The following is a 13,369-nucleotide window of genomic DNA, read 5'->3' as shown; positions in this document are numbered from 1 at the left end:
ATGATTTAAAGCATACAGGAGGATGTGCATAGGCTATACATAAATACAGCTGACCCTTGAACAATGCAGGGGCTGGGACACTGACTCTCTGCACAGTCAAAAATCTAGTACTACTTTATTGTCAGTAGTCAGCCTTCTGTATCTCTGGTCCCACATCCATGGATTCACCCAACTCAGGATCCTGTAGTACTCTACTATATATTTACTGGGGGAAAAAAAAATTCATTTAAGTGAACCTGAGCAGTTCAAACCCATGATGTCCAAGGGTCAACTGTATTTTGCCATTTTATTTATATAAGGGACTTGAGTATCCATGGGGGTTCTAGAACCAATCCCCATGGATAGCAAAGCCAACTATCTGTCTTTATAACCAGAAAAATCACTTAGAACCTTCAGGAATGAAGATTTATGTTTCTCACTAAAGGTAAAGGGCTCATCCAACTAAGAAGTTTGCTAAAATAGGAAGATCTAGAATGAATATTTGAGAATGGAGATCATAAATTAAAACCACTATGACCAGCTACAAGACTGACAATAATAACCTGAACCTATAATTCCTTGCTTACTCCTAGAGTGTAATGCCTATCCTCTCTACCCAACCAATTTCTAGGGAAAAAGAGCATTATAAACATTTAAATATTTCTTTCTCACAAGAAAGATAAAAGTCTAAATATAACTCAAGATCCTAGACTTGGAAAGTAACAGCCCCTGGCTTGGTTGGAAAATATCTGGGTAGCTTTTGAGAATCTTCTTAGATATTCTTAGGATTATTTCATGATAAAGAACAGAAAGTCAAATTTATATAACATGAAAATGAGAGAGAGAAAGAAATAGAGGCGAGAGAGAGAGGATAATTGGTCACTGTTGTTTCCAGGAGATAAGAAAAGAAGAGTTTATTCCTTGCTTCAGTCTGGAGTCATGGCTATCTCTAGCCCTGACTCATTCTTACAAAACTAAGGGCAAAGTGGAATGGATACTTTTCCTTGGGATCATTTTAATCGTCTGTATTCTCCAAAGGGTTGTCTCACAAGTTACTTCCAATGATGGAAAACTAAGATTCATTTAATAATATGTGTACAGTTCCCAATTCAAGCAACTTTAACAAAGCAAACTAGTCTGTCTCTGATTTCTGCTGTTAAATACAAACTGAAAATTTATACTTGAAAACTCATCATATATAATCACCAGAATTTCCAGCTTCAAGTCTTAAATAGGGATCACAAGTATCAACTAAAAGCAAAATAATAACTAAAAAAGAAAAACATTTATACCAAAGATATTTGAATTATGTATGCCTGAATTTTTTGATAGCAAATATGATGCCATACATTCTCATAAATTTTATTTATGTGTACTTTGCAAACAATCTGTGTAATATCTGCTTTTTAAACAGAATACTTTAAAAAGTCATTTCCATTTATAATCTGTAATCAGTAGGTGTTATGTATGTTAAAAGTTCCTTTCTTATTATTCCATATAATTAAAACATATTTAACTTTAGCATGAGCACCGTTTTTATAAAGAATCATAAGAACATATATTTAATAAAGATCATAAATAGTTTGGTACATCAACATTATCATTTACTATTCCTCATATTACATTAATTTAGGAAAGAACAGAGTAATCAATATGTTCTATTTAATTCAACATAAAAAGTTACATTTATGCCGTGAATTATTTTACACTTAAAGCAATAGTCAGTGTTAACTATGCCACAGTTTTACAGTCTCCTCAGTTTAATAAAAGACTAGATTAACTGCTTTTTGCTTTTTGATTCCTTCGTTTTGCCCAGAAACAAGACTGCATCTTTGCCCTTTGTTGATACTGCTGTCTAAGCTCATTATCATGTGAATATCCGGTTATTGTTTTATAACTGTTCATTTTTCAGAAGCTCACTGCTTTTTCCCTTTCTTAGAGCAGGAGACTTTACACGAGCCTCACGCATTATCGTCGTGTGGCAGTACTGCTCTTCCTCTGCCTTTGCTGCTTTAAAAATTAATGCGCTGTTATTTTCTGAATACTGCATAAGCTGCTTATGAGTACATTATGCTATCAAGCAAGCACATGCAGAAAAGCTTCCTAAACTGTTATTCTTTCAATGAAAATACAGCTGGTTCTGCTTCAAAGGCACATCTTTTCACCTGCAAATGGACTTGCTCCTACACTTATTCCTCAATTCATTGTCTTTTATTTGTGTCTGGAAATCTTTAATTGCCTTTAATTAGAAAAAAGTAAATTCAGTGCTTTAATCTTGCAAATACATTCAATCATAATTCTGTCTGGGATGAATACCAAGTTCTATTCACTCTCTGATCTCTATAACAAAGATATATAATTTATTGTCCATTTATATAGACCACACCAATTAAGATACAATAGAAAAGCGAAGAGATAAGAGTCAAAATATTTGAAAAGAAAAATTTGCAATCTAAATTTAATTACTCAAATGAATTATTAAAAGACGAGTTATTTACAGCATGCCAAAATTACTGACAAATAATAAAATTTGCTAATCAACAATAAAGACTTTTATATTTCTTTCAACATTTTAAAGTAATTTCTCATCAACTGCTTCAAATCCCTTCTCCCTTCCTTAAAAAAGCAAAAGGCTATTTGGAACCTTATTTTTTTCATATTATCAAAATTATACATAGAAGAACATTACAATTTGACATAGAGTCATTTTCCAACTATTATAGGAACACAATTTTTAGTTATTATATTATAAATTACAAATAACTAGAAAATTCTTTGCAAAAACAAGGGTCAAGAGTCTTATGAAAGTCTATAGCAAGTTCCAATAGCTATGTCAGTAAACAAAACATCTGCATTTTGATAGCTATAAGATTAATAAAATCACAAATTACATGATCACAAGCAAAATAACATTGTAATTTTAATCAGTCAAGTTGATAAAAGAAAATTATTACAAAAACCAGAAACAATAATACACAGATCTAATAGATTCTCATCAGCACTGTATACCTTTATACTTAGCTAGTCATACAAAATGATGCCACATATTTACCTAAAGAAACAAAAAGAGGTATTAACTGCAAAAATAATATTTGAGAAAAGTATTTTTCTTTAGATTATTGAGGGATACCTGGGCTATACAGAGGAAACGAGTGAGTTCATCCTCAAAAACAAAAATCTCAGGCAAACTTTTGAAATCATATTACAGAGGCAACTCAAACAATGATAATTTTTCAAATTTTGGACAAAATAACTGGATGTTAATTCTACACTGCAAAGGACATACCATCATTTAATGGCATTAGTACTAAAAAAAACAAGCACTATACTTTGGACTCCTACAAAGACAATGCAGTAAGTTGCTTATGACGTATAAATTAACTTCCCAGAAAATGCATTAAAAATACTAACCAAGCAACAATTTATATGTGTAGGGGAGCAAAATTTACCACCCCAAATGTCTTTTTGGCATGCAGATCATTTGAGCTGAAAACAATAGAGGCCCAAAAACACTCAGGAAGAAACTTGGACCTTCTCCTACTTAAAAAATGTAGATGGAAGGTGCGCTCTAAGAATAGAGCTAGCACTAGAGATTTCCGCAAAATACGTGGGGCAGTGTGGTGGGAGAAACTCGGTGGTGCCTGGAGATCAGAGTGAACTCCTGTGTTCCATCATCTCTGCCTGTCTGCCTGCTTAGTCGCTCAGTCGTGTACGACTCTCTGTGACCCCATGGACTGTAGCCCACCAGGCTCCTCCGTCCATAGGATTCTCCAGGCAAGAATACTGGAGAGGGTTGTCATTCCCTTCTGCAGGGGATCTTCCTGACCCAGGGATCAAACCCAGGTCTTCTGAATCACAGGCAGACTCTGCCTTCTGAGCCAGGGAAGCCCCCACTATCTCTGCAGGACCCAGAAAACATTTGTTTACCAAACTTTTGCTTTCCATCTTCATGTGAATTGCCTTCCTCTCCTTTGAAATCCCAAACCACCCCTCCCAAGTCCTTCTTTATTTTTAGCTGAAGATGGTATTCAAGGTGAGGGTTTCAGCCATATGGGTGAGTTAATTTTTCCCAGGTCTCTACCCTGTAAATGTGTTATTAAAGTTTTGCTTGATATTTGTCCTGTTAATCTGTCTCATGTACAACATTATGAACTTCCATCCATAGTTATTCAGGCACTCTGTCTATCCGATATAATCCCTTGAATCTATTTGTCACTTCCACTGTATGGAATTTGATTTAGGTCATACCTGAATGGCCTAATGGTTTTCCCTACTTTCTTCATTTTAAGTCTGAATTTTGCAATAAGGAGTTCATGATCTGAGACACAGTCAGCTTCTGGTCTTGTTTTTGCTGATTCTATATTCGTTGCACCTGAAGGTGAAAGTGAAAGTTTCTCAGTCATATCCGACTCTTTGTGACCCCATGGACTAGTCCATGGAATTCTCCAGGCCAGAGTCCTAGAGTAAGTAATCTTTCCTTTCTCCAGAGGATCTTCCCAACCCAGGGATCGAACCCAGGTCTCCCACATCGCAGTCGGACTCTTTACCAGCTGAGCCACAAGGGAAGCCAGGCACCAGAAGGTGGAGAGGCTCCATAATCAATCTGATTTTGGTATTGACCATCTGCAGAGTTGTCTCTCATGTTGTTGGAAGAGGGTGTTTGCTATGATCAGTGCATTCTCTTGGCAGAACTCTGTTAGCCTTTGTCCTGATTCATTTTGTACTTCAAGGCCAAACTTGCCTGTTACTCCAGGTATCTCTTAACTTCCTACTTTTTCATTCCAGTTCCCTATGTTGAAAAGGACATCTCTGTTGGTGTTAGTTTTAGTAGATCTAGTAGGTTCTTCATAGAACCATTCAACTTCAGCTTCTTCAGCATTAGTGGTTAGGGCATAGACTTGGATTACTCTAATATAGAATGGTTTGTCTTGGAAACGAACAGAGAGCATTCTGTTGTTTTGAGAATGTATCCAAGTACTCTATTTCAGACTCTTCTGTTGACTATGAGGGCTACTCCATTTCTTCTAAGGGATTCTTGCCCACAGCAGTAGATGTAATGATCGTCCAAATTAAATATGCCCATTCCCGTCCATTGTAGTTCACTGATTCCTAAGATGTTGATGTTCACTCTTGCCATCTCCTATTTGAATACTTCCAATTTACCCAGATTCATGGACCTAACATTCCAGGCTCCTCTGCAGTACTGTTCTCTACAGCATCAGACTTTACTTTCACTACCAGACACATCCACAACTGGGCGTTGTTTCTGCTCTGACTCAGCCTTTTCATTTCTCTGGAGCTATTTTTCTGCTCTTCTTCAGTAGCATATTGGGCACCTATGGACCTGAGAAGTTCATCTTTCAGTGTCATTTCTTTTTGCCTTTTCTTACTGTTCATGGGGCACTCAGGCAGGAATGCTGAAGTGGTTTGCTATTCCCATCTCTGTGCACCACGTTTTGTCAGAACTCTCCACCATGACCCATCCGTCTTGAGTGGTCCTACATGGCATGACTCATAGTTTCATTGAGTCAGACAAGGCTGTGATCTATGTCATCAGTTTGGTTAGTTTTCTGTGATTGTGGTTTTCATTCTGTCCGTCCTCTGATGGATGAGAATAAGAGGCTAGTGAAAGCTTCCTGATGGGAAGGACTGGCTGTGGGGAGAATTAGGTCTTGCTCAGAGAAGGAAATGACAACCCACTCCAGTATTCTTGCCTGGAAAATCCCATGGACTGAGGATCCTGGTAGGCTACAGTCCATGGGGTCACAAAGAGTCGGACATGACTGAGCGACTTCACTTTCACTTTCACTTTCTGGTGGGCAAGGCCAGCTCAGTAAGTCTTTAATCCAAGCTTCTGCTGACGGGGGGGCTGTGTTCCCTCCCGGCAGTTTGGCCTGAGTCCAGACTATGGTAGGGGTAATGGCGACCTCCTCCAAAAGAACTTCTGCCAGATGCTGTGCCTCCGGGGACCGCTGCCGTCAGTGTCCCTGACCCCACTGCGGGCCGCTGCTGACGCACACCTCGGCTGGAGACTCCTGGCTCAGCCCTCGGTGGGGTCGCTGCCCCTTTCCCCCGGGTCCTGGCTCAGCCCTCGGTGGGGTCGCTGCCCCTTTCCCCCGGGTCCTGGCTCAGCCCTCGGTGGGGTCGCGGCCCCTTTCCCCCGGGTCCTGGCTCAGCCCTCGGTGGGGTCGCGGCCCCTTTCCCCCGGGTCCTGGCTCAGCCCTCGGTGGGGTCGCGGCCCCTTTCCCCCGGGTCCTGGCTCAGCCCTCGGTGGGGTCGCGGCCCCTTTCCCCCGGGTCCTGGCTCAGCCCTCGGTGGGGTCGCGGCCCCTTTCCCCCGGGTCCTGGCTCAGCCCTCGGTGGGGTCGCGGCCCCTTTCCCCCGGGTCCTGGCTCAGCCCTCGGTGGGGTCGCGGCCCCTTTCCCCCGGGTCCTGGCTCAGCCCTCGGTGGGGTCGCTGCCCCTTTCCCCCGGGTCCTGGCTCAGCCCTCGGTGGGGTCGCGGCCCCTTTCCCCCGGGTCCTGGCTCAGCCCTCGGTGGGGTCGCGGCCCCTTTCCCCCGGGTCCTGGCTCAGCCCTCGGTGGGGTCGCGGCCCCTTTCCCCCGGGTCCTGGCTCAGCCCTCGGTGGGGTCACTGCTCTCCCAGGTCCCGGCGCACACAGGTTTTCTTTGTGCCTCCACGAGTCTGTTTCCCCATTCCTGTGGAAGTTCCATAATCATATCCCACTGACCTTCAAAGTCAAATTCCCTGGGAGGGGAGGGTGGTTTCAGTCTCTTTGCTGCATTCCCAAGTTGGAAAACCTACTGTGGGTCCTAGAACTTTCACAACAGTGCAAGAACTTTTTTCGGTATAATTGTTCTCCAGGTCATGGGTCGCCTGCTCAGTGACTCTATAATGGTGACCTCCTTCAAGAAGACGTATGCCCTACACTGCACCTCCCAGGATGGCTGCAGCCAGAGCCCCTGTGGCCACGGCAGGCCACTGCTGACCCGCGGCTCCACAGGAGACACTCAGACACCCAAGGGCAGGTCTGGCTCAGTCTCTTGTGGAGGTCCCCGCTCCTTCCCCTGGGTCTTGGTGCACACAAGGTTTCACTTGTGACCTCCAAGCATCTCTGACAGGTATGACTTTGATTTTACACTCAGTTGCACCCTTCCTACTATCTTGTTGAGGCTTCTCCTTTGCATGTAAGGTATCTTTTTTTTGGTGGGATTCAACATTTTCCTGTGGGTGGTTGTGAGTTAGAAATTGCTAGGCAGTCAGTGTAGAACTCTGAGACCTAGGTCTTGTTTTCAGTAAACATCTCCCTCCATTAACCTAAAACTATACCCTTTGTCCTGAGTTCCTGGAATGTGTCCTTGGTCAGATAAATTATCAGCACTCAGATCCAGGGAAGGGGACTAATTAACTTATTTCCATATGCCTGAGGGAAAAACAACTGGTGACCATTAATGTTAAGCCCATATATCTGGTCCATTATAAAATGGCCAGGGTTGGTGGGTGGGACTTAATCTGAGGATCAGGAGAAGATATAAAGATGCTAAGCTAAGCACCTTGACCTTTAAACTGACTGGACAGAAATAACATGATTTAAGAACGGGAGCCAACCAAAAATGTACAGATTAATACTGGTAAAGATATAAAACTGCTGTAATCCCTGCCTTTGGGGGGACTCTGTACCCACTCTCAGTGTCTTTGCTGAGAGCTTTGTACTTTCCTTCTCTCTAATAAATCCTATTCACTTGCTACCATGAGTGTTTGCATGTTTGTGGATTCCATTCTGAGGCTCCACAAACAAGAACTCAGAATTTCCATTTCAGTTGTTCAGCAGCTAGTTGCGATCTGGGTGTTCTCCCAGGAGAAGACAAGCACACGTCCTTCTTCTCTGCCATCTTGAAAACCAAGTTCTAAAGATTATCAAGGACAGGTAAGGAAGCTTTCCTAAGTGACCAATGCACAGAAATAGAGGGAAATAATAGAATGGGAAAGACTAGAGATCTCTTCAAGAAAATTAAAGACACCAAAGTAAAATTTCATGCAAAGATGGGCTCAATAAAGGACAGAAATGGTATGGTCCTAACAGAAGCAGAAAATATTAAAAAGAGGTGGCAAGAACACACAGAACTATACAAAAAAAGATCTTAATGACCCAGATAACCACAATGTGTGATCACTCATCCAGAGCCAGACATCCTGGAATGCAAAGTCAAGTGGGCCTTAGGAAGCATCTCTAAGAACAAAGCTAGTGGAGGTGATGGAATTCCAGCTGAGCTATTTCAAATCCTAAAAGATAATGCTGTGAAAGTGCTGCACTCAATATGCCAACAAATTTGGAAAACTCAGCAATGGACACAGGACTGCAAAAAGGTCAGTTTTCATCCCCATCCCAAAGAAGGGCAATGCCAAAGAATGTTCAAACTACTCCACAATAGCACTCATCTCAAATGCTAGTAAGGTAATGCTTAAAATCCTTCAAGCTAGGCTTCAACAGTATGTGAAACAAGAATTTTAAGATGTTCAAGTTGGATTTAGAAAAGGCAGAGGAACCAGAGATCAAACTGCCAACATCTGTTGAATCAAAGAAAAAGCAAGGGAATTTCAGAAAAACATCTACTTCTGACTCGTTGACTATGCTAAAGCCTCTGACTATGTGGATCATAACAACCTGGAAAATTCATAAAGAGATGGGACTACCAGACCACCTTACTACCTCCTGAGAAACCTGTATGCAGGTCAAGAAGCAACAGTTAGAACCAGACATGGAACAACAGACTGTTTCAAAATTAGGGAAGGAGTATGTCAAGGCTATATATTGTCACCCTGCTTATTTAACTTCTATACCAGGGTAGATGAAGCACAAGCAAGAATCAAGATTTCCTGGGAGAAATATCAATAACCTCAGATATGCAGATTCTAGTGTTCTTGCCTGGAGAATCCCAGGGATGGGGGAGACTGGTGGGCTGCTGTCTATGGGGTCGCACAGACTCGGACATGATTGAAGCGACTTAGCAGCAGCAGCAGCAGCAGATATGCAGATGACACCACCCTTGTGGCAGAAAGCAAAGAGGAGCTAAAGAGCCTCTTGATGAAGGTGAAAGAGGAGCGTGAACAAGCTGGCTTAAAACTCAACATTCTAAAAACTAAAAGATCATGCCATGCGGTCCCACCACTTCATGGCAAATAATGGGGAAACAATAGGGACAGTGACAGACTTTATTTTCTTGGGCTCCAAAATCACTGTAAGTTGTGACTAAAGCCATGAAATTGAAATATACTTTGCTCCCTGGAAGAAAAGCTTGACAAACCTAGACAGCATATTAAAAAGCAGAGATATCACTTTGCTGACAAAGGTCTGTCTAGTCAAAGCTACGGTTTTTCCAGCAGTCATGTATGGATGTGAGAGTTGGACCATAAAGAATGCTGAGTGCTAAAGAATTGATGCTTTTGAACTATGGTGCTGGAAAAAAACTCTTGAGAGCCCCTTGGACTGCAAGGAGACCCAACCAGTCAATCCTAAAGGAAATCAGTCCTGAATATGCATTGGAAGGACTGATGCTCAAGCTGAAGCTCCAATACTTTGGCCACCTGATGCAACGAGCTGACTCATTAGAGAAGACCTGATTCTTGGTAAGACTGAACACAGGAGGAGAAGGGGCTGACAGAGGATGAGATGGTTGGATGGCATCACCAACTAAATGGACATGAGTGTGAGCCAACTCTGGGAGATGGTGAAGGACAGGGAAATCTGGCATGCTGCAGCCCATGGAATCACAAAGAGTCAGACAAGACTGAGCGATTGAACAACAATAATGCATAATAGAATCCCTAGAACAATTTAGTATAAGAAAAGGAATGAGACTTTACAATTATGTTACTGTCTGTCTTATTTTTTCTTTGCTCTTATACGTACGAATAGAACTAAATCAAAGGGAAAGTATGCAATGATTATAGAACAGAATACTTTAGATTTTTAGTATGTTTACTCTTAAAAACTGATTATTAGATATAATTCAACTTCAATAAAAATCCTAGCAGATGCTTTATCTTTTCTATTATCAATGATGACAGAAATCAGAACAGTGGTTGCATATGGGAGGGTGGGATAGAGACATAGGAACTACTTGAGAGGATGGAAATGTTCTGTATTTTGATTGGCATATGTGGTTACACGGATATATACACTTGTCAAAATTCTAACAATTGCTTAAGAGTTGGATGTGAATTGTTCCTGAATATGTCTATTCTTTATTCATGTGGTTTCTCACATCCTATTTGATCAAACTTCAACCTGGTAAGTCAGTCCTTCTCTCTAAGTACATAAATAATACAACAACCCACACTATTACTGATATAGCATCCCATAAGTGAAAGGAAGATATAAAATCAAATATCATAAAACTTCTCTCAAGAAATAGACAGAAATACTATTTTTTATTTTCCATTTATCAATTAGATGAAGAGATCTTTTCATAAGACTTTTGATTTTATTTTTTATTATAATATAGGAAATAAAATTCCATGGACAGAGGAGCCTGGCAGGCTACAGTCCGTGGGGCTGCAGATTTGGACATGACTTGGTGACTAACCCATGGTCACCCACAGCAATAATAGCAATGATCACATATTATACAGTAAAAGGCATCTCCAAAGTAACTCACTTCAGTCATGTCGGACTTTTTGCAACCCTATGGATTGTAGTCCACTAGGCTTCTCTGTCCATGGGTTTCTCTAGGCAAGAATACTGGAGTGGGTTCCTATGCCCTCTTCCAGAGGATCTTTCTGACCCAGGGATCAACGCAGCATCTCTTACATCTTCTGAATTGGCAAGTGGGGTCTTCACCACCACTGCCGCCTGGGAAGCCCTTTTAATGTAATAGTTGTTTGTTTTTATTTATGTATTTAGATTTCCACTTATATGAATTGCCTCCTTATATTTTCTGCCCATTTTACCATTGGGTTTCCAGATTAGTTTATTTATTTATAGTAGGGCTTGATTTAGGCCTTCCTAGGTGGTGTTAGTGGTAAAGAACCCACATGCCAATGCAGGAAACATAAGACAGATGGGTTCAATCCCTGAGTCAGGAAGATCCTCTGGAGAAGGGCATGGCAACCCACTCTAGTATTTTTGTCTAGAGAATCTCATGGAGCTTGGCAGGCTACAGTCCATAGGGTTGCAAAGAGTCAGACACGATTGAAACAACTTAGCGTGCATGCATGCAGGGTTTAATCTTTCTACATGTAAAATTTTAATTGGTTCTAAATTTTAAATATTTTCCCTTTGTCTGCATCTCCTTTGTTTTGCAGAAATATCTTTTCCTTTAGGAGTATACTTCATGTATCATATTTATAAAACAGGTATATAATCTTTTGGTACCAATTACTTCAACTTATTTTGACTTGTAACTTCTTTGTTTATCTGTTAGTTATTTAGAAGAGTTTTTTAAACTATTTATTATTATAATTACTTTTTAATTTCCAAAGGGGTGGGAACAGGTGAGAACAGGAAGGAACATGTAAGAAGAGAGAGTGATGGAGGGGGGCGTCAAAGTTAACTTTTTGACTTTTAACTGATTTTTAATTTACCACACTGTTCAAAGTTGCAGTTGTAGGATATCGCTTCTATAAAATTGAGGAGACTTGGTCATGACCTAGTATGTAGGTAATTTTTTGTAAATACTCCATGCATTATTGAAAAGATTGGGTAGGAAATCCTGCACAGTCTAAATCAGAGACGATTCCTTTTATCTTTCTATGCTGATGACTAGACTTCTCTCTAGTTCACCATTTTACTAAGGTTAAATTTTAATGGAGAATTTTGAGGCTCTCACATTATTACCACTAAGAGTCAACAGAACTGAAAGATTTCACAAGGATAAAAAGAAATAAACATGATAATATTAAAATTACTGACTACATACAAGCATACAGCCTTAAGAATAAAACTAGAAGTCTTTTTGCTTTTACCAAATCGATAAAAACTGTAAGAGCTTTGAAAAATCCTAAGTACAAAAATATATTTCTTTATAGATAAATAAGGCTGTGTTTTTGTTCCTTAAAACCTCTGTGCATTCCCTTGTTATTCATATTCTGTGCATCATATGTATGAGAGAAAAGTTATTTTGATAATATCACACACACAATTGCTTTTATTTCTTCATCTTAATTCACAAGAATATATCAAAGGGAATTCATTGCTTACCAATTTGCTTTCTGTACTGATCAACAGGAAGTTTTATAGTGGAGGCATCTTTTCTGCCCATCTTTGATCTCCAAGATGCCTGCTGCAAAGAAAGAAAATAATTATGATGAAGTCCTAAAAAAATCAAAAAGACAGTTTAAAAGCTTCAAGAATAATTTATTTCATAAAATCCGCTTTTAAAGCAATGGGTAAAAATTCATTTGACGTATTCCCATTCAGTTCAGTTCAGTCTCTCAGTTGTATCTGAATCTTTGCAACCCCGGGGACTGCACACACCAGGCTTCCCTGTCCTTCACCATCTCCTGGAACTTGTTCAACTTAAATCCATTTAGTCAGCGATGTCATCCAACCATCTCATCCTCTGTCATCCCTTCTCCTCCTGCCTTCAACCTTTCCCAGCATCAGGGTCTTTCCCAACAAGTCAGCTCTTCTCATGTACAGGAGCTTCAGCTTCAGCTTCAGCATCAGTCCTTCCAATGAATATTCAGGATTGATTTCTTTTAGGATTGACTGGTTTGATCTCCCTGCAGTCCAGAGGACTCTCAGGAGTCTTCTCCAACAGCACAGTTTGAAAGCATCAATTCTTCAGCACTCAGCCTTCTTTATGGTCCAATCTCATTCACATCCATACATGACTACTGGAAAAACCATAGCTTTGACTAGATGGACCTTTGTCAGTGAAGTGATGTCTCTGCTTTTTAATACACTGTCTAGGCTTGTCATAGCTGTCCTTCCAAGAAGCAAGCATCTTTTAATTTCATGGCTGCAGTCACCATCTGCAGTGACTTTGGAGCCCAAGAAAATAATGTCTGTCACTGTTCCCAAAATTATTCCCATTGAGAGAGTGAAAGTTGCTCAGTCATGTCCAACTCTTTGCAACCCCATGGACTGTAGCCTGCCAGGCTCCTCTGTCCATGGAATTCTCTAGGCCAGAATACTGAAGTGGGTAACCATTCCCTTCTCCAGGGGATCTTCCCAACCCAGGGATCAAACCCAGGTCTCCCACATTGCAGTCAAATTCTTCACCATCTGAGCCACCAGGGAAGTATGTTATTCTCATTAGATAGTGGGAAAAAAATACAAAATTATTTCAAATAAATTATCAAAAAATACAAAAATTACAAAATTATTTCAAATACAATTGCTGGTAATTAAATTTCCCAAATGCTCGTTCTTGGTAACATTCATTTTAT

General features: G+C 40.5%; 1 protein-coding gene across 4 annotated transcripts in view; it reads right to left on the bottom strand.

Moving 5' to 3' along the window:
• Positions 1–13,369, bottom strand: part of TRIQK (triple QxxK/R motif containing) — a 105,081-nt gene that overhangs the window by 30,304 nt on the left and 61,408 nt on the right. For 2 of the 4 annotated variants that reach the window (XM_043879814.1, XM_043879816.1), the window contains one exon: positions 12,177–12,258. In XM_043879814.1, the coding sequence (XP_043735749.1) occupies positions 12,177–12,237 (61 nt within the window). In that variant the 5' untranslated portion in view covers positions 12,238–12,258. The remainder of the gene's footprint in view (positions 1–12,176; positions 12,259–13,369) is intronic. The other 2 variants (XM_043879815.1, XM_043879817.1) reach the window with 1 other exon arrangement.

The sequence above is a fragment of the Cervus elaphus genome, chromosome 21, assembly GCF_910594005.1.
Source record: "Cervus elaphus chromosome 21, mCerEla1.1, whole genome shotgun sequence".
NCBI classification, from domain to species: Eukaryota; Metazoa; Chordata; class Mammalia; order Artiodactyla; family Cervidae; genus Cervus; species Cervus elaphus.
This window is presented reverse-complemented; position numbering and strand designations above follow the sequence as displayed.